The sequence below is a fragment of the Elephantulus edwardii genome, unplaced genomic scaffold, assembly GCF_000299155.1.
Source record: "Elephantulus edwardii isolate Elephantulus edwardi_28Jun2011 unplaced genomic scaffold, EleEdw1.0 scaffold00197, whole genome shotgun sequence".
Lineage (NCBI taxonomy): Eukaryota > Metazoa > Chordata > Mammalia > Macroscelidea > Macroscelididae > Elephantulus > Elephantulus edwardii.
This window is the reverse complement of record NW_006399947.1, coordinates 2643098-2664068: the sequence shown is the minus strand read 5'-3', so window position 1 is coordinate 2664068 and position 20971 is coordinate 2643098. Positions and strand designations below refer to the sequence as shown.

Below are 20971 nucleotides of genomic sequence, written 5' to 3'. Positions count from 1 at the left end.
TGATGTTAAGATGTAATCCATATTGAAGGCTGAAGTCTTTAATCTTTGAGTGTCAAAAGTCTTCATTTTGTGCAAGCAAGGTTGAGTTATCTCCATATAATGCAGGTGGTTGATAAGTCTTCCTCCAATCTTGATGCCACATTCTTCTTTATATAGTATGGCTTCTTGAATTATTTGCTAAATATATAGAGTGAATGGTTATGGAGAAAGGACACAACCCTGATGGACATCTTTCCCAATTTTAAACCTTACAGTATTTCCTTGTTATGTTAAGACAACAGCATGTTGGGTTTTGCATGAACACAATTAAGTGTTCTGGAATTCACATTCTTCTCAATATTAGCTATAATTTGCATGATTCACAGAGTCAAGAAGACAAAGATTCTTACCACTAGGCCAAGATTGAGGTTGTTAACAATTACAGCTTGCTCAGCTCCACAATCAACAATCTAGGCACCAGCAGTCAGGAAATCAAAAGACTAATTGCATTGGGGAAAATCTGCTGTCCGGAACCTCGCTAGAGTCCTGAAAAGCAATGATGTCAGTCTAGAGACTAAGGTGCACCTAATCCAGGCTGTGGTCTTCACAGTTACTTGCTATGTATCATCAGAGAGCTGGATAGTCACTAAGGACAACAGAAGAAGAATCGATGCCTTTAAGTTGTGGTGCTGGAGAAGAGTCTTGAACATACCATGGACTGCCAAGAACTGTCTTGCAGAGAGGGTGAAACCATGTTTCTCTTCGGAAGCTAGGATTTTGAAGTTCAGTCTTACATATGTCAGGGAACTGGTCGTTGGAGAAGGATATGCTCAAAAGGGTGGAGGGACAGTGCAGGAGAGGAAGACCTCGGATTAGATGGACTGATACAGTAATAGGGCTATGGAAGTAGGTATCTTGGAATCACTAAGAGTGGCTCAGGACAGGGCAGGTTTCAGAGCTGCTGTACATACGGTTGTTATGAGTCACAGGTGACTCGACAACACATAATAGCAATGCCTTTTCACAATCAAAACACAAACAGCTTTCTGGTATTCTCTACTTTCAACCAAGATCATTCTGACATTAGCAATGATACCCTGATGCCACAGTCTCTTCAATATTAAGATGTGTCCTCGAGTCGCTTGAGACTCATAACGACCCTATGTACAACAGCCCTAAACTCCGCTCTGTCCTATGCCAATCGCACTGTCTCTGACACTCCCATCCCAATTATCCCAGTCACTGAATCAATCCACCTCATAGAGGGCCTTCCTCTCCTGCGCCGTCCCTCCACCCTCCCAAGCATGATGTCCCTCTTCAAGGACCAGTCTCTCCTTACATGTCCAAAGTATGTTAGACGAAGCCCCAGAATCCTTGCCTCCAAGGAGCAGCCCTGTTTAACCCTCTCAAGAATGAATCTGTTTGTTTTCTTAGCAGTCTATGGTACCCTCAATACTCTTCTCCATCACCACAGCTCAAAGGCATCAATTCTCCCTCTGTCTTTCCTAGTCATTGTCCAACTCTCTGACGCATAGCAAGTGATTGCAAAGACAATGGCCTGTATCAGACACACCCTTGCAGAAAGACACCATTGCTCTTCAGTACTTTGGAGAGGTCCCTAACAGCAGACTTTCCCATTGCAATAGGTCTTTTCATTTCCTGGCTGCTGGTGCCAAGAGTGCTGACTGTGGAGCCAAGCAGACTAAAGCTATGAACAATCTTAATCTCTTCACCATCCATCCTGATGCTGCCAATTGGTCCAGTGGTGAGAATCTTTGTCTTCTTGACATTGAGCCTCAATCCATACTGAGGCTGCAGTCGTTGACCCTCTGCAGCAAGCGCTTCAGGTCGTCCTCAGTTTCAGCAAGCAGGGTTGTGTCATCTGCATAACGCAGATTGTTGATAGATCTTCCACCAATCCTGACGCCTCTTCTTTATCTGGCTGAATTTCTGGCAATTCTGTGTCACTGTTTGAATCATCCGCAAGGTTTTGCTTGCATATGATGTTGTTTGATACTTTCCATATTCTGTTGGATCACCTTTTGGGGAACTGAGAGTTGACTGTGCTCCATATTTCTTTGCACAACCTTGTGAACGCGTCTCTTTTTTGGAATATATCAATTGGTATTCATCAATTCTTAATTTTTGCCAGTGCCTTCAGTGCAACTTGAATGTTTTCATTTTTTACCAATAATTCTTGTTCATATGCTGCTGCTTGAAATGGTTTAGTGTCAGTCAGTTCTTTTTAGTGCAGTGACACTGAATTTCCTCCACCTTCTTTTGATACTTCCTACATTATTCAAGATTTTACCCATGGAATCTTTCAAGATTACAACTCTGATCTTGAATTTGTTCTTTTCTTCAGTTTTTTCAGCTTGTGAAATACCAAGCATATTCTTCCTTTCTTGGTTATCATACTCCAGCTCTTGGCACATTTCATTATAATACTTTGCTTTTTCTTCTCATGCAGCTCTTTGAAATCTCCCATCTCCTATACTTCAGTATTTGTTTCCTTTTCTGTTATTACTGTAACAGCCTACTCTGCTCTAAAAGGAAGCACTCTTTGGAAAGGCTGCCCTTTGCTCCCCCAGATTCCTGTGGCATATACACCCACAGATGGCAGAGCTGGTGGCAGCTGGAGTGGGGAGGCATTTACTAAGCTTGATGCCATCTGTAAAGGATGGGATGGAATGGGGAGACATGCATAAGGCATGAGGCTGTAATCTACTCCCTAAAGAGCTTGGGACGAAACTCAGCATATGCTATGAACAGAGTTTCTAGAACTTGGGTTTGCCCAACCACCCAGGTAGGTTTGGTGGCCTAGCGGTAAGGAGTTGTGCAGCCAACCCAAAGACACATGATTCAAATCCACCAGCTGCTCAGAGACAGATGAGCAAACTCTTCTCCTGTGAGCCACAGCCTCTGAAAAGCCACTGGGGGTCGGTTCCAGCTCAAGTGTACATAAGGCCTCCCACATCATTTTGGATAAATTCCTCCCACTTTTGCCTCAGTGTCCCTATTAACATTGCGGTGGTTGAGTTGATGAGTGACTTTGACCTTTGGAGGAGGCTCAGGTGGTGTAGTTCATAGATCCTGCTGACCCAAAGGTCACACCTCTCTGAATGTTTGAGTCCACAAACAGATTCAAAGAAGAAAGATGGGCAATCTCCTGATATGTGAATTTATAGCCTCATAATCTCAGTGGAGGATCAGCTATGAGTCAGTTCAGATTCACTGACGATGTTTTTTTGAGTTTGGGCCTTTAATGAGGAGGCTGAAGTTGGACTCGTAAACTGTCTTCAGCCTGAGGGATCTGCTTTTGCTTCCTAATTGGGCATTCTGTGTAAATTTGTTACTTCCGGTGCTGAGATTGAGGAAGAAGAGGAGGTTGCTTAGGGGAATTTAGAGAAGTGCAGCAATGAATGAATAGAAATCCAAATTCTCTGTAAATGTTCATTAAAATTATTTTTTAAAAAAAGCAAACACCTTAGGAAGCACTTAGGAAGTTTTCCTGGTACAACCTAGAAGTCCTCAAACTTCAGCAAGCTGCAGAATGATCTGGGTTTTAAGAATGGTGAGCTCCAGAATCTATTTCTGAGCCGCTCCCAAGTGATTCCAATGCAGAGTTGGAATCAATTCTTTGAAGATCCAGTAGCGTGTACAGAATCTGGTTTCCAAACTCAATAGAAGAAGAAAATGGAATTCCTAAATCACCTGAGTACTACATATGTTCTGTGCTTAATATTCCTCCCCTCCCCCCCTACAGTGTCTCAAGCTCTAGGAAGTCTTGGAATGTGTAGACCCATTTCTCAGAAAGAATTGATGCCCTTTCTGGGTCAGTACTGTGAATTCCCAAATTCCGATGTGCAATGCTTTCTGGGCTCAAAAGTCTCTCACAGCTGTTTTCTCCTTCACCTTAGAGTTCTCCCTTTAACTTTTACTTGCCAGTCTCTCACCCTTCACATCATTGATTCTCCACTGTGCTTGGTTTTAATGCCACAGAATATTTAGCAGTGTCTGGAGATACTTTTTGTTGTCACAGCCTGGAAGGAGGAAGTTGCTACCAGGGCCTGGTGGGGAGAGGCCCGGGATGCGGCTTAACATCCTACCATGCACTGGGGATCACCTACAACAAAGAATTACCCACCCCATTTCTGTCCTGTCTTCTAGTTCATTGTATCTGAGGTCTTAAAAATTTGCAAACAGCCTCTGGTATCCAACAGTTGACTTCTATTTGTATTGAGCAAGAGAAGAATAATAGAGAATAGGAGTGTGAGAGATGTAGTTAATTACCTCTGTTAACTGCCTCCTTTGCCATGAGAACCAAAACACTAGATATACCGAGTTTCCACTGCTAAATATTTCGGTCAAGGTTTCTGTAGTTAAATCCTAATCAAAAGGGTGGAAATACAAAGCACACTTTCAAATGCTCATGAACTTTTATGGAGCCAAGGGAGCTGGTTAGACCCTTGAAACTAATGCCCTGAGATAATCTTTTAAATTTAAACCAAATAGTGTAACTTAACTGGTAAAAATATATCTGCCTGGAGTATTATACTGTTTTGAGAACTACATGGAGTCAGAGTGATATCAGCAATTCAGAAGGTTAGCTAAGCACCTTAGTGGGTGGTGAATTTATATTAATGGGAGGAGAAGCAACTCAGGAAAGGAGGGTGAATATAAATGTACTGCTGGGAGAATGTGATCAATGTCATTGAATTGTACATGTAGAAATAGTTGTATTGGTGTATGTTTTTCTGTGTGTGAGGAGCCCTGGTTACACAGCAGTTAAGGCACTAGAGTGCTAACCAGGTTGGCAGTTTCGACCCACCAGCTGCTCTGAGGGAGAAGGATGTGGCCATCTGCTTCTGCAAAGATTTCATCCTTGGAAACCTTAGGGTGAAGTGGCACACTGTCTGCAGAGGTACTATGAGTTGGAATTACTCCATGGCAGTGTGTTTAGTTCCTCTTTGCTGTGTATATTATTCTCAGCAACAGTAAGTTTTTGAAACAAAAAAAAAAAAAAAGGAATTATCTAGCCTAAAGTGTCAGTAGTGCTGAGCTAGAGAAACCCTGCTTCAGGTCTCCACTAACCTTTACAGCACCTTCCGAAGAGGCTTCTGACAGTCCTGGTTTCTCTTGTATGTGCCTTTGGCATCAGACTCAGAGCATGCCCATGCGACAGAGTAAAGTTTCCCCATATGGTTTTCGTGCTTATAATCTTTACAAGCAGAATGATACACCCTTCTCTCAAAGAGTCACTGGGTGGGCTTGAACCACCAGCCTTTTGGCTGGCAGTAGAATGCTTTACTATTTGTGTCCCAAGAGCTTCTTACTCTCTTATTTTCTGTATAGCGGTTCTGTATAGGGAGCTCTGGTGGCCTAGTGGCAAGAAGCTGCACTGTAATCCCAAAAGCACGAAGTTTGAGGCCCCCAGCTGCTCTGTGGGAGAAGGATGGCCAATCTCCTTCTGTGAGATTAAATGCCTCTGATAACCCGCTGGAGAGACAGCTATGGGTCAGTTCTGACTCTAGAGTACACAACAGCAGCATAGCTGTTCTAGTCATCTGAGATGATCTTTCAGTATGTTTAGTTGCCATAAACGACCTCTTAACAATAGAATAACCATAAATCCTGGGTCTTCAATGTTGTTAAAGACAGTATTTGTCCTGACTCTGAAATGATCGATTGCCATGGAGTAATTCCAACTCACAGCTGACCCTGCCCCCTTACTGTGCTTCCAAGGCTATAAACCACATGGGAGGAGAGTCCCTGTCTTTCTCTGGTGGAGCCTCCGGTGGATTCGAACCAGTAGAGAAGCTGCCTTTGGGTTAGCAATCAACTCTCTGGACACTGCCACCAGAGCTCCCTCATCTAACCTCTACTGGAACATATTTTTCGAGACGATCACCTTAAGTCACTGCCTTTGCAGCTTTTAAATCACTGAAAAGGCTGCCAGCTTTTTCCTGCACTAAAATAAGGGTTAATCAGAGCCATATGCACCTGTACCAACCTAACCTACAAATTTGATTTAAGCACACACTTAGGAATGGATTTTGTTCTTAACTGGGGACTGCCTGGGTATCGGGGAGTGGCAAGAACAACAGTTGTGTTATATGGTGTTGAGTCAGAATAGCTCTGAACCCTGCCCTGTCCTGAGCCGATCGCAGAGCAATAGTAGCTGGTTTTGCGCTTTTACTGTGTAGTCGGCATGATGCTGAGGACTTTGCTCATATTTCTTATAATCACCTCAGTAACTCTTAGAAGGAAGGTGAAGTCATTGACAGTTTGAATATTTAACAAAATATTTCCAGGTAGGGCTCATAGCAGCTGTTACACAGATCAGAAAGCCAGGGCAAGAAGGAGTTGTTGGTGTGTGCCTTTGAGTCGGAACTGACTCATAGCTGACCTTCCAGCAGGTTTTCAGAGGCAGTTAATCACACAGGCAGAGATTACACATCCTGCAGAGCAGCTGGTGGTTTCGAACCATGTGCCTTTGAGATCGCAGTGCAGTGTCTTATCACTAGGCCACCCGAGTTCCCTCTACAACAATAAACCCTTACCAGGCAGGACTTAAATTAACTGCTACAGAGACAAACGAGGACAAGGAGAGAAGTGGTTATTTGTGCAAGGACAGCAGTGTAAAGGGAAGGGGCAACATTTCAAACCCAGTCTTAAATCTTTTCATGAACCTGTACTAGCTCAGTGAAGAATGAATGGAAGACTCTGTCTGCTCTGTTCACTGGTGGAGAAGACCACATAACCCAACAATCACCCTGAGTTCCTAAGTGAAAATTCTCCGGTGTTCTCCCTCCTGGTGTAGCAAGGGGCCTCTGCATCTCTTAGTGTTCACCAGAGGACAGATAAATAGTTTCTTGCGCGTCTTCCACAGACTAGCGTGATTTACGGCCCCATCTGTGGGCCAGGTGGCAATGCAAGCCTGGCCCGATGTGCTCTGATCTGAGAAGGTTTGCCTGAACCACCACTATCCCTATCTGTGAAGACCAGTACCTGGGGCCTTTAGAACAAGGCAGAGAACCTGCCCCTGCACTGGGTCAGGCCCAGGGGTGGGCATTTCAGGCACGAGGACCCATCCAGCTGGGCAGCACAGGAAGCTGTCCCCTTCCCAGGAACCTGCACCTATATTTCTGGGCAGTCCCTAGAACCAAGAAAAGAATCTACTAGCCCTCACGAACTAAAACCTGTGCCTTTCAGGAAGAAGGCAGTACATTTGACAAGAACCTCCCGTCCAGTATCCACCAGGAGCAGGCAGGACCAGAGATGAGGAGGACCAGCCGGGAGACAGCAGGAAGTGGTGGGCACTGATAGGCTGCAGAGCCAGTAGCCCCAAGACGATGTGGTTCTACTCCAGCCAATCATACTACCTTTCCAAGGGGTAAGCTATGAAATTTACTAATTTTGAAGATTAAATATAAAACTCTTAAATTACAAAGCCATTAAAATACCTTTGGCTACTTCCATCATTTTGATACCCTTCGGTACCTGCTGGAAACAGGACTGTCAGCCAAGTAGGTCTGAGGCCATCCCTGCTGGCTCCAAGCCGGGTCTCTAGTGAGAAGGAACACCCGCTCTCCTCAAAATGGAGGGCACTCATGCCCAGGAATTCTATTTAGGCAAGAGATGTACTTACCTTGACAAAGCAACGCACAATACCCTGACTCCTGGTGGCGAACCTGACACAACCAGAGCAGTATGGGGGAAGGTGACTGTACCCATGGAGACAGTGACCTGGTGCCTGCCAGACTCTGAAACCGTATTCCTCCTAAGGCTGTTGAACATAGATTCCTCACAGCGCCAAAAAGATTTCAATGTCATCAAATACAAGTTTCCCCCAATAGCTGCGAGTGTTCCTGTGAAACCTTTCATTAAACCCAAACGTCATGAAGCACAGAAATAACTACCATATGGGGGAAGTGTTTTCATGTTTCCAAGCCCAAAGTAATAACCTATCAAACCATAACTGGTAACAAAACCCTAAATGAGCGCTAACATAGAGTGTTCACATACATAGTTCAAGCTGCCAGGACCTGCTGGGACTCGGGTGCTGAGCGTCCCGTAGTCCCAGGGAAGGGGGACGGGCGGCAGCTGGCTCCCTGCTTGCAGCCTAGGACACAGGCTGACTCTCTAATGGTTCACCGCAAAAATAAACGCTCACTGCTAAGTTTTACTTTTCGCAGAACCGAAAAGCCTCGCTGGATTTATTTCGGTTAACGAAAACAGGTACAAACGTAGGTCTTTCATAAAAGTTATTTGGTGGAAGAGAACTTTTGAAAAGTGAAGTATACTTGCAAATAAACTTGTTGAGAAGGTTATCGTATTTCTTGAACAGACACTTAAACTTTCTAGTGTATTATACGAAAGGGCTTTGGGTCTGAGGTGGAAAGTCTGACTTCCTCTTCTTAACTGGGTACCCTAGAGAAAAGTCCTAACTCCATTTCTGTTAGTTTTGCGATGAACTCCATGTTGATAAGTGAGCCTCTCTCTGTTCTTTGGGGACTCAGGTGAGGCTCTGGGCTTAACTTGAGTTCGCTTCAGCTCTATCTGTAAGGGTCCCCTTTAACTGTCTTGGATAATAGTGTGGTTGCACACTGCTAACCCAAAGGAAGCACCTCTCCGGAGGTTCAAATCTACCAGCGGCTCCAAAGGAGAAAGATGGGCAATCTCCTCCTATGTGATTTGTTCTTGTTAGGTGCCTTCACGTTGAATACTACCCAATGAACAACGAATTTGAAGCTTACAATTTCCAAAACCCGATGGAGGGTCAGCAATGAGTGGATTCCGATTTGATGGCAAAGAATTTGAGTTTGGGGTTCCTTACTTGTCTAACTTAATGTGCCTGACCAAGGAGCCTTCCATACCATGTCACCAGACACCCACACGAGGCACTCGGAATTTCCCTACCCCTCCGCCCCCAAACCCTCCCAGTCTCTGAGCTCGTGGGCGGCGGGCAGGTGTGATTGAGCACCACCTAGTGGCGGTCTTTGAAGATGCTTTGTGCAGTCAATGTCTTCAGGGTGACTGGCTGGAGTGAAGAAGTGGTGACCCCCAAAGTTCAAGGTGAAAGTCATAAACTTGGACTAAAGGCACAAAAATTTAGGTCTTTGACGTATGGAGTCCCTATAGCTTCTTGGGCAGAACAGCAAAGTGAAAAGATTCCTCAAGCATTTGGGAAATAATTAGCCCACAATTTCACCTTTAATCTTGCAACTCCTCTGTGACAATAGGGGGAGGGAGTTCCCTTACCTCATTTTACACATGGAAAAACCGAGGTTCGGAGAAGTTCTGTGGCCTGCTCAAGTTAATGGCAGAGTCCTTTAGCACTGATCTCTTAATTAATTAAAGATTCCCCTTTAATACTAACTTGGGAGTGACGGTAGGGTGGTGGCAGCAGCTAGCATTTATATATTGGCAGCTCTGTTAGATAAGATAAGTATAACCATTACCCCATTTACATGTGAGGAAACTGAGGCTCAGAGAAAAGGATGTGTGTGGCCCAGAGTGACCACACTACAAACTACTGAATAGTGGACGAGGAAGCTAAACCCTGCAATCCAGCCTGAGCAGAAGCTCCTACCCACTGCCTCTGCTAGGAGCTGAGGAGTTGTCTCTGCTTCATAAACTCAGCTGAGAAGCTGGAGCCTCCATCAGCCAGCAGTGCCCAGACCCACATTGCTATTAGAGATTCACCCTGCTGTGTGACCTTGAGTGCATTTCTTCCCTGCTCAGAACCTTGGTTTCCAAATCAATGAAATGCAGGGTTTGCACTTTTGACTACGGAGATTCTGGAATTCCTTTCAAGAAACGCAAACTCACTGCAATAGAGTTGAAACGTACAGCTGACTTTTCAGAAGCCCCCATGGAGTTGCTGGTGGATTCAGACCAGCAGAGAGCTGCCTCTGTGTTAGCAGCGCCACTCCCTAGTACCAACAAGGCCACCCGAGCTCCGTTGGAATATCTTTGTTGTTTCATGTTAGTTGACACTCTAGAGGGTTTTCGCAGGCAGTAAATCACACAGGAGATTGCTCATCTTTCTCCCTCTGAGCAAATAGTGGATTTGAACTGTGTGCCTTTGAGATTGCAGCACAGCCTTCTTACCCTGGGCCCCCAGAGCTCCGTAGTACCTGAATTAGTACACTTGCCCTGGGTTAAGAATTTCTACCTGCCAAGAATTTTATTTTTTTCCATTAATTAATCACAAAAATGAACATAATCTCTCTCATTTACCTCCTCTCCCTCCCTCCTCCATACTCCCTCTCTCTCTGGCAATCCTGCTTGATCTTGCTCTGCTCACCCCTCTCTATCCTTCCCTCTCTGTCTATCTCTCAATTTTCACCCTAATTACGGTCAACTCTCCGTTAGTTAGAGACTTATTATCCAAGCTCATTATGAGTAATTATTCAGTCTGGAGGGGAAACAGCAACATTGCTAGTTTAATTTAATGCTTACCTAGTTCAGTTAATTAGCAATAAGTCTTGGCAAAATGATGGAATTCGTGGGGTCCTGGCTTGGGGAGGGAGGAGAGGCTGAGTGCTGTTCTTGGAAAAATAAACAAGGTTTCAGGCACGATGCCGGGCGAGACAAGGAGTGCCTTGCCTGTGGGTCGGGCTGCCCCATCTGTTCAGGTTAAGGCTGCCTATGAGGATGAAAGACCGCAGGTGCCAGAGTTGGAAAGACCTCAGGTGAGGTTGCACTTACTAAGTGCCTCCTGTATGTTAGCCACCGTGGAAGCCTCTGAGAAAATCTGCATTCTTGTGCCAAATATGTTGTGTTAGAGCATCTGATGACATTTGAGATAATTTAAGCTCTATTGGCCTTAGGTAATTCACCTCTCCTACTAGGTATGTTCTTTTCAAAACTATGTCAGGGCTTTGATTCCCAGGGAGAACATTTCCGAGTTTTCTGCATCTTCCTCACCCTTTTCACATGGGGATGCCTCAGACAGACCACAGAATGCAGTGAGACATCAATATATCCTTCCGCTATGGGTTTTAAATAGATTTTGTCTGTTTGTGTCAAACTTCTCAGGTAAAGAGATAATATAATGTTACCAGTGAAGCAAAATAAATGAATTGCCAAAAACTGGGTTGAAGAAATCAAGGCGGTCGACGGATGCGGCCAAGGCCCCAGGAGAGAGGAGAGTGGAGAAAAGCCTGTTTGATTCTCTGGGTTAGAGGTTAGTTGGTAGGGCAAGCAGGCCGTTCTCTCCACTTCTGTGCCCGGGGAAGACACACCAGCAGGTACAGGCTGTCTACTGCGACCCAGTGCAGCCCCAGATTCCTTCCCAAGGGTCGATGGCATGTGTACCTTTATATTTGTACAGAAACCAGAAACCAAACCCACTGCCCTTGAGTTGATGCCGACCCCCGGTGACCCATTTCTGAGGATGAGTATCTTTTTATTATTATTATTATCAAATTTTATTAGTTTTAGTGAACATTTACAGAGATTTTGCGTTTTCATTCATTCATTGTTGCACTGTTTTCTCTACCCTCCTCCCCAGTTCGTTCTTCTTCCCCCCGCCCATGTCTGTTTTAATTGTCCAATTGCCACAGTGCTTGTCGAAGCCAGTTCTGATTAATCTCCTTTGTCAGTGTGTCCTTTACCATTCCCTATCTCTCCTCCCTGAGAGAGACTTCACCCTGAGTCATAAGGAAGAGGATGATTATCTTGAACCCCCCACTCTTCTCCTTTCAGCTGGCTCCCTTCCCCACGCGCAGGCACCCACCACGGCTATACTCCGACTACCTTCGCCAGCCCACCACTGCCTCTTGACGTTCTTCCCAGGTCCCCATTCAAGGCCCCCATTAGTCCAACCCTGGGCATCCCTTCACCTCTCTGTGCCTCAATTTTCTCACCTCTAAAATGAGAGTAAATCTTGGTAGAGCTATGAAACGAAAAATTCTTTAAAAATAGTATATATACTACAAGCAATTCCAACTGCATGGATATACTCAGAAGAAATGAAAGTGAAGACTCAGGCATATACTTCCTATCACCCTACAGCTCTTTCCCCATCTCCCAGATGCCCGTTTCCCTCAGTCCTTCACTGGTTTCCAAGCTCACTTTGTACCTGTCAGTAAACCGAATCTTGCCTAAACTCCCACAAGTTAATGACGAAGCCACAGCTGAGCTGGAACAAGTTCCCTGGCTCAGGTCAAAGTCTTGTCCATCAGGGACAGCGTTCACTCAGGCTTGGAGTCTAAAATCTTAAGCCCATTCCTGGCATCACTGCCATCTCCACGCTAAGCCCTGACCTGCCTGTCCTGAGACCGACTTGTCAGTGTGTGATCAGGGACATGTGTCTCCAAGAGCATGGCATCACAACCCAAGAGCTGAGGATGGCTGATCTCAAAGGGGTGAGGGACAAAATGGATATAAGTTCCCCAGAAGTGCACCCACTCTGTGAGGGTCATCTATGACCTTTCCATGATTCTGCCCTGACATAGATCTCACAGGGCGTTCTTACCCAATGTGGACCCCTGTGGCCATCCTTAATACGTATCCCAGTCCCACTGGCCAGAAGCTGCCCCAAGACACCTGACAACAAAAACAAGGAGACTGGGAGAGCATAGGGTCTGTTTTACACCAGTTTTATTAGTGCATTTTAGGGCCCTGTGGGTCTCAGTCTGGTGTCTCAGGCCAGCCTCCTGCTCACACGCTCATAGGTCACATCTTTGTAGGTTGAGATCTGAAAGAAGCAGCCATAACAGAGGGAGTTAGTGCCCAGGTTAGACTGGGATCTCTCAGCACCATGGGTGCAACTGAACAAACACAAAATTCAATCCTGTCTCTGAGAAGCTGTGAGTCCTTTGATCCACTTCTCTGGGTCTCAGTTTAACAAACTGTTCCCTGGGTCACTGTGTTGGACTCAAAGTGGTGAGAGTGCTAACCAACTTTAAAGAGTGATGTGGGTCTCGGCAAGGTAACCTCTCAGCTGTCTATTCCAATGGCAGGTACTTCTTTTGCATTGTCTTGATCTTCCTCCCAATACCTTTGTGTTGGTGTACCCATTGTACAGATGGGGAAATGAGTTTAGAGACGTTAAGTTGCCCTCTCAAGGTCTAGAAGCCACTGTCAACCATTCCACCATATAGTGCTATGGGCACTTGTTAGGTGTTCAGTGCTGGAGAAGGTAGACCATGCCCACAGGAAGCCTAAGGTTAAGGAGAAGGGCAGGCAAGGAGCCCACTGAGTGCAGTGCTCTGGGCCTACTGCCAGCACAACATGCAGTCATTGGATGTGCATGTATCATTAGTTGACTCTGAAACGTACTTTAGGAAAACAGGGCTCTCACAGCAAGGAGAACTGGGTTGTGGGAACACATGGAGAGGTATGGAAGAGCCCACAGCAACCAGGAAATACTTTTGTTCAGGGAAGAGAAGAGCGACTCCCATTTGGACAGATTCTTGTAGAATTAGTAGGATTTGGAAGAGAAAACAAAAGGGAAGGGAATTCAAAACAGAGGGAACAACATAGACAAAGAAAGGGAGGTGGGAAAAGTGAAGCCAGTTCAAAAACCATGGGCCGTTTCCAGGGAGCTGAGCAGAGGGTATCCCACATGTGGGGAGAGCACACTCTTGTTTATTTGGCTTCTCCCTTCAAGCCCACTCTAGAGGAAAGGAACATATCCCGAAGTTCAGAATGAGGATTCTGGAACTGACTCACTGGTTTGAGGACATTGTTTCAAATGGGTTCTATTCAAGGTGATGAGTGATTTGCGTGTGGGATGTATAGACATGGAGCGGAAGGGAGGGAGTGAAAGTAAGTCTGGGCCTCAGTGTAGAGGCAGCACAATGGGAGCAGGGCCAAGGGTGCTGGGGAGGGGCCTCACAAATGTATTCTGTTGATGAAGGAGGAGGCGGGTACCCAGGATGCCCCTGGTGTGGACAGGAAGTGTTCTCGTCATCCTAGCGCCAGCAAGACACTCACCTCTACCAGCTTGCCATCCACAATCTCTGAGGTCGTGCGGTAGTTTGGGAAGTTCACTACCACCTTCCCACCTTCCATCTGCACAGTGGCCTGGAAGGGAAGTACACCATGAAATGAGCTGGTGAGTCCCCCATTGCTAGCCAGCCCCTCACGGATAAAGGGCCCAACTGCATCCGACCATATCTCCAAAAGAATTACCTTGTAGATACACAATTTTATCAATCCAGTGGTGTACATATAACCTTGTGCAAGGTTTCTGCCTCTGTTTTCTCATCTCTAAAATGTTGTTGTTGTTATGTGCCGTCGAGTCACTTGCAACTCATAGTGACCCTATGTACAACAGTCCTAAATTCTGCTTTGTCCTGTGCCAATCGCACCGTCTCTGACACTCCCATCCCAATTATCCCAGTCACTGAATCAATCCACCTCATAGAGGGCCTTCCCCTCCTGCGCTGTCCCTCCACCCTCCCAAGCATGATGTCCTTCTCCAAGGACCGGTCCCTCTTTACAACATGTCCAAAGTATGCTAGATGGAGCCTCAGAATCCTTGCCTCCAGGGAACCTCCCAGTTTAACCCTTTCCAGGATGAATCTTAGCAGTCTTTGGTACCCTCAATACTCTTCTCCAGCACCACAGCTCAAAGGCATCAATTCTCCTTCTATCCTCCAATAGATAATAATTTAACAATAGGGGTAATAATTTTATCTACTTCACAGAATTTTTTGAACATTAAATAATTTAATATGCACAGCATATGCAATATAAATAAGTCCATTTCCATTTACAGCCGCAAAACTGTTGAGCAGGTGCTCAAACGGATCCTCGTACACCAGTTTTGACTGTATTATTCAGTAGCCAAGATGTGAAACCAACTTAAGCGTCCACTTATATAATGCATAAGTGTGCATCTCCATATATATTATATATGTGTGTGTGTGTATACTACATAAGTGTGTATCTCCATATATATTATATATATGTATATATATATATATAATATATATATGTATGTATCTCCATATTTTTCTCCTCCCCTTTCCCCAGCCCTTGATAATTTCTACTTTCTGTCCCCATATATTTCCCTAGATACTCCACATAAGTGGAATCCTATGATATTTATTCTTTTGTGCTTATTTGATTTGACATGTTTTCATAGCCAATCTATGGGTGTCCTGGCATACATACGTACATACATATATATTCCAACTCTTGGTTATGCTCCATCTAATTCCTGTAGATCTTTACAGAAGGAGACTTCCCATTTCTCAACCTTGGACTGACTGGTGGGTCTGAACAGACCAATAGATAAAACATTATTCCACTAGAGATAGATATATAGATAGAGATGATATAGATAGAGATAGATATGCTTAGCACAGTACTTGGCCAGGATAAGCACTTCTTAAGTGTGAACTACTGATTTATGATCATCATTGCAATGATGCTGCTAATGTCATCTGAGGATATAGATTGTAGCGTTATTTCTAAGAGTCAGTAACCTAATACCTAACCTACTTTATCCTCTAGTGAGTAATCATACCTACCCTACTTTATCCACTAGTGAGTAATCTAAGTACACATCAATGAAGGCAGTGGTTCAGTAAGGGATGATATTTCCATGCTATAGAATATAGTTCAGCCATTACAAAGAATAAGACAAATTGCTGTGTACTGACACAGACACATCAGTAGGAGATTAATTTTTTTTAATCCCATTTGCAGAATATGCATATCATAATGACTTCTTTTTCTCCCTGGCAGCCTGATGAACATAATACACTCTTGGCCGTAGTTGAGGATTGCAGAGGGATTCTGAATGAGCCGAAGGCTTGAGAAGCTAGCCTAGATGGAGTGAGGACAGATTGCCACCTTCTACTTCTCTACTGCCTGGGAAACACTTTCCTGGGGAAAGTCACAAACACATGTATTGGCTTGGGGTCAACCTAGCAGGAATTCATCATGGCAACTAAAGCCTTCTTACAAAAAGACCCACCAGGCTGAGTTAGTCAGTGGCTAACTGTTCTGGGTCCTGAATGGTGGCAGCATGTGCCCTGCAGTGGCAGCACACAGTGGGGACAGACTGACCTTTAGAGGCAAAATGTCACCCTCCTAAACACATTATTTTGCTCACCTGAACTTCAATTGTCTTCACATGAAACACAATAATAAACTGTAGTTTTCCCCAACTACGTACTATGTGACGGTTACTATATTACATGCTCTCCATGATTATGCTCACTGTGGTTCTATATTAAATGTTTGTTAGGACTCTTAAGAGTCAAGAACTGATGTTCGCTTTAGCAGCACATACACTAAAATTGGAGTGATACAGAGATTAGCACGGCCCCTGCACAAGGATGACACGCAAATACGTGAAGAGTTCCATATTTAAAAAAAAAAAAAAAGAGTCAAGGACTCACCTACTCTCAGTTTTCATCCTTGGGTACTAAGACTAAGGGAGATGGAACAATTTGACAGAGACTTCACAGTTGTAGGGACATGGTTTCAAACTAACGGGCTCCTTCATCTCTGTGCTCCACTGGAAGGCAGCGTAAAAATGGCTATGCCCTCTGGAGCCAGCTGCCAAAGTGGAGAGGCCTGTTCCTCATGCAATGACATGACAGAGGAAAAGTGGCTTCATCCCATGGCTCATCTGTCTCGACAATAAGAAGAGGATAGTAATTGCATGATGATTAGAATCCAATCCATGGTCCTTTTCAATCACCACGGATTCACTTGCAATCTGGGCAATGAGTATGAAGAATTGGTGTAGCCAAATTGTGATTGTCAAAGGATATTTTACTGAACAGCCAGAAGAAAGACTGCATTGTCATAGAGGAAATACGAGAGTGTTCCTTAGAAATAAGCATGGATGGGAACTCTGGTGGCCTAGTGGCAAGAAACTGCACTGCAATCCTAGAGAGTGCACAGTTTGAATCCACCAGATTCTCTGCTGGAGAAGGAGGGCCAATCTCTTTCTGTACCAGTCAAACCTGACTTGACGGTCCACACATAAAAAATAATAAAAAATTGGCAACTTCTCGGTGGCCTAGTGGCAAGAAGCTGCACTGCAATCCCAGAGGTGCATAGTTCGAATCCAACAGATGCTCTGCTGAAGAAGGAGGGACAATCTCCTCCTGTAACAGTCAGATCTGATTTGACGGTATACACAAAAAAGTAATAAAATTTTTTTTAAAAAAATAATATTTAAAAAAAAAGAAATAAGGATGGCAAGACTGACTGGTTTGGGGCATGTCATCAGTAAAGACCAGTTGCTAGGAAATAACATCAGGTATGAAGTAGAGAGCACCGGTGAGAAGGGAAAGTGAGACGGACTCATGCAAAAGCTACAAGGGGCTCGAACAGACCATGGTTATGGAGATGGTGCAGCACTGGGTAGCATTTCTCGAGGCCGTGCTGAGCTGGAGCCAACTTGATGACAATTCATTCAACAGCCACAGTTGTAATAACCTCATAGGATTGACTACATTGAGATACATGTTTACCAAGAGCCTGGGACGTATTAACTGCTCAGGAAATGCTGGCTGCTTCATTATTGTTGTAAAAGCTCTCATTGCTGTCATGTATGAACAGACTCCTGACTGACCCTTTATTGGGTTTCTGAGGCTGTAAATCACACAGGAGAGGATTGCCTAGTTTTCTCCCTGGCAGCCATTGGTGGATTCAAACTGACAGAGAGATATGGTCTTTGGATGTTAGCAGTGCAACTCCCTGCAGCTCATGGCACCACAGAAGAGGAAGATACCAGATGAGATGGATTGGCACCATAAGTGGAGGAATGAAGGTAGGTGTGTCAGAGACAGTGAGCTTGGCTCAGGATAGGACAGGGTACAGAGCTGTTGTACATAGGGTTTCTATGAGTTGCAGGCAAGTCGATGACACATAACAACAACAACAACAGGAGATTAAGTTACAAATAACTCAAGTTCTTAGTGTTAAAGGCTAGACAGGAGGAAGAGACTTCAGTTTTGCAGGCAAGAAGACCAAGTTTGAAATGGAGAGGGGGCGTGTGGCCGCTCACCTTGCACTTCTTGCCCCCCACGGTCTCCATGTCGCACTCTTTGCCGATGGTGAACTTGTTGACCATGGAGTGGCCCGAGGGGTAGAGCTGGGACCAGGTGAAGTTATTCCCATCCTGCTGCACTTCTGTGACAATCTTGAAGTTGCGACCTTTTTCAATGACATCACTGGGGAGCCCTGGACAGAAGACAAGCAGAATATCATGTAAGAGCTGCTAATAATTCTGTGTACCTAGGAAAGCTTTCCAACCCTGTTACAGGGTGGTCTGAAGGGCAACAGCATAGTGCTTCAAGGACAGCTTCAAATTCTGGTCTTGAACCTTTCTAAGCCTCGGTGTTGAGATTCACAATATGGGGTTGACAAGGTCTGTCTCACAGGGCCATTGAAAAGTTAAATTAGACGTGATGGTGACTTGCCAAACTCCTAATTCTTAGTTGTTATTCAGTAATGAGATAAGCGTTACACTCTGCTTCTACTACTAACAATTTCATTTTACATCTTAGCAGCAATCAAGAAATCGAAAGGTATGTTGCAGTGGGAAAATCTGTGGTCAAAGACTTCTCCAATGTGCTAAAGAAAAATGAGATCAATTTAAAGATTAAGGAGGACCTGATCCACGCCAGGGTACTTTCAACTGCTTCCTGTGCATGTGAAAATTGAACAGGGAAAAAGGATGACAGAAGAAAACTCAGTGCCTGTGAGTTGTGGTGGAAAGAAGAGTACTGGATCTCCTATGGACTGCAAAAAAAACCCAAACAAGTCTGTTTTGAAGGACGTGCAACCAGAGTGCTCCTTAGAGGCAAGGACGGGGAAACGACATCTCACTTACTTTGGGCATGAGCAAGGGCTAGTCTTTAGAAAAAGACATGCTGGGAGAGGTCAAAAGTCAGTGAAAGAGAAGATGTTCATTGATAGAGTCACTGAAAAAATGGGCTGGAACACGGCAGAGACTGAGAACGGCATAGTATAGGGTGAAGTGTGAACTGCTGTTGGTAGGTTTGCTCTGAGTCCTACTGGACTCAAAGGCACTGAACAACAATGACACTAACTAGTGCTACAAAACAAAATTCTTGGCAGTGTGCTTCTGTAAAACATCCAACCAAGAAAATCCTCTGGAGCTCGGTCTGTGACACATAAGCTGGAGTCAATTTGATAGCAACAAGTTTGGTTTTGATTCTTCTAACAGAATATATTTTGTTTAATATATACATACACATTTTATTTGCATATATTTACACTTGCATAAATGCATGTAAATAAAATATATTTACATGTATTTATATTAGTATAAATAAGTGTAAATAAAACCATAACAGATACTTACTTGCCAAGCTCACAAAGTTCTCAAGACTGTGTCTTCCCATGCTTTTACTTTACGGATAAGGAAGCTGAAGTGCAGAGCAAGGGACCCCCTAGAGTTTCAGAGTAGGAAACAGCTAAGCCAAATACAGAAGCAAAGTTTCAGTTCCCCAGCACTGGATTCTGGAGGACAAAGTGAAGTCACTATTCCCAAAGGGACCACTTGACATGATGGACTCAACAGTGCGCTCACCTCCCTAAGGGCCGGCCTGCTCTCTAGCCTCTCTCCAGCTTGGAGGCAAGATGCAGCTCTTGGAGATAGAGCACAGGCCTTCTACAGTTGTCCTAAACCCTGGCAAATCGCACTGCCTTAGTACACTGAGATTTCACAAATCGCTCTCTCGCTGTGTCCTCTCAACCAGTGTTGCATGTGGAGAATTGGGGATTAGTGTGGGATGTTAGTGAATAAGTAGCTTGTGGAACCTGGATTCTACATTAAGCACTTGTCCAGATAAAATGTGGCAACACCACTTGTCATGAGGTCTTGAGTGGTAACATGGTATCAACCATTGTTTTTGAATGTGATCTTGGGTAACTCCATTGATACGGGAACAAGACAAGCACATTGCCTTCAAGTTTATTCCAACTCATAGTAAATATATACAACAGAGTACAGCTGACCATAGGGCTCCCAAAGCTGCAAACTATAACGAAGCACACAGCCACGCCTTTGCCCTGCAGAGTGACTAGCAGTCCAGACCTTCAGTCTTTCACTTGGCAGCTGGGCACGTAACCACTGCACTGGCAGAGCTCTCTAACACTAAAATAGGGATGCCATACAGCGGGAATGCAAGAAGCAGTGGAAGGAATAAGCAAAGGAAATCTCAGCCTCACCATTAGTAGCCAGCAGAGTGATCTAGAACTAGAATTTGACTTCTGTGAGCCGCAAGTTTTCCATCTGTAAAATGGAGATCCTAATACTCTGTGAGCTTTTTCAAGACAAAGCTTACCCTCAGACGCTGGCACAGAATAGTTTCTACACAAATGCACAAATGTATGAGTGAGTTAATATTAACTAATGGCAAGTTGGTTAATATTAATTAGTAAGTTAATATCAATAAATGCATGAGTGAGTTAATATTAATTAATGAAGTCTTGTCCTTCTCTACTTGATAAACCCAGGTCCCTAACTCAGAGCTGGCTGTGTCAAGCCAGCATACTCGGGCGTTCACTTACCAATGATCTTCATGAACTCGTCATAATTCTTCTCACTCTCCATCTCGTACTTCCCGCTGAAGGCCATGCTGCTGGGAGTGTAGATGCAGAGAGCAGGAATGAAGAAGATGTCTGTGCCCAGTGGTCTGCAGACCCAGCTTATAAACTCTCTCAGGTGCTGAGGTTCCACCCCCAAGTCACCCCACTTTGCCTTCCCTCCCCTAAAGAGGAAGCACTTGTTATTTTATGATGAGGGCAAGGAACTGGCTTTTATGGCTGGGGAGGTGCTGGCTGTCATCCCACTGTCATTCCAGCAAGGTCATGGCCAGGGATGTGCAGGGCTTGGGGAGCTATCTACCTTGATCCATCCTCTCTTTATACTTCCTCTGACCATCTTTCTGTTCTCTTATCATCCCTTTCTTTACTTCTTTAACCTCTCATTCATCAAAGTGCATTAGCATCTACTGTCCTCAAGCCAGGACCAAGG

The 20971-nt window shown here is 44.6% G+C and overlaps 1 protein-coding gene across 1 annotated transcript; it reads right to left on the bottom strand.

Annotated features, from left to right (window-relative positions):
• Positions 1–12634: 12634 nt before the first annotated feature.
• FABP6 (fatty acid binding protein 6, ileal) lies at positions 12635–20575 on the bottom strand. The gene is made up of 4 exons (XM_006897037.1): positions 20506–20575; positions 17972–18147; positions 13930–14019; positions 12635–12688 (listed from the first exon to the last, which is right to left on the bottom strand). The coding sequence occupies exons 1-4, from the start codon at positions 20570–20572 to the stop codon at positions 12635–12637; spliced, it is 387 nt and encodes a 128-aa protein (XP_006897099.1). The 5' UTR covers positions 20573–20575.
• Positions 20576–20971: the final 396 nt, after the last annotated feature.

Bases quoted from the DNA above. Each gene is read 5' to 3' on its own strand.
- FABP6 (XM_006897037.1), bottom strand. From the start codon at position 20,572: ATGGCCTTCAGCGGGAAGTACGAGATGGAGAGTGAGAAGAATTATGAC. The intron at 18,148-20,505 runs GTAAGTGAACGC...TCTTCTGTCCAG, and splicing joins CGAGTTCATGAAGATCATTG to GGCTCCCCAGTGATGTCATT. The intron at 14,020-17,971 runs GTGAGCGGCCAC...CTTCCCTTCCAG, and splicing joins TGGGGGGCAAGAAGTGCAAG to GCCACTGTGCAGATGGAAGG.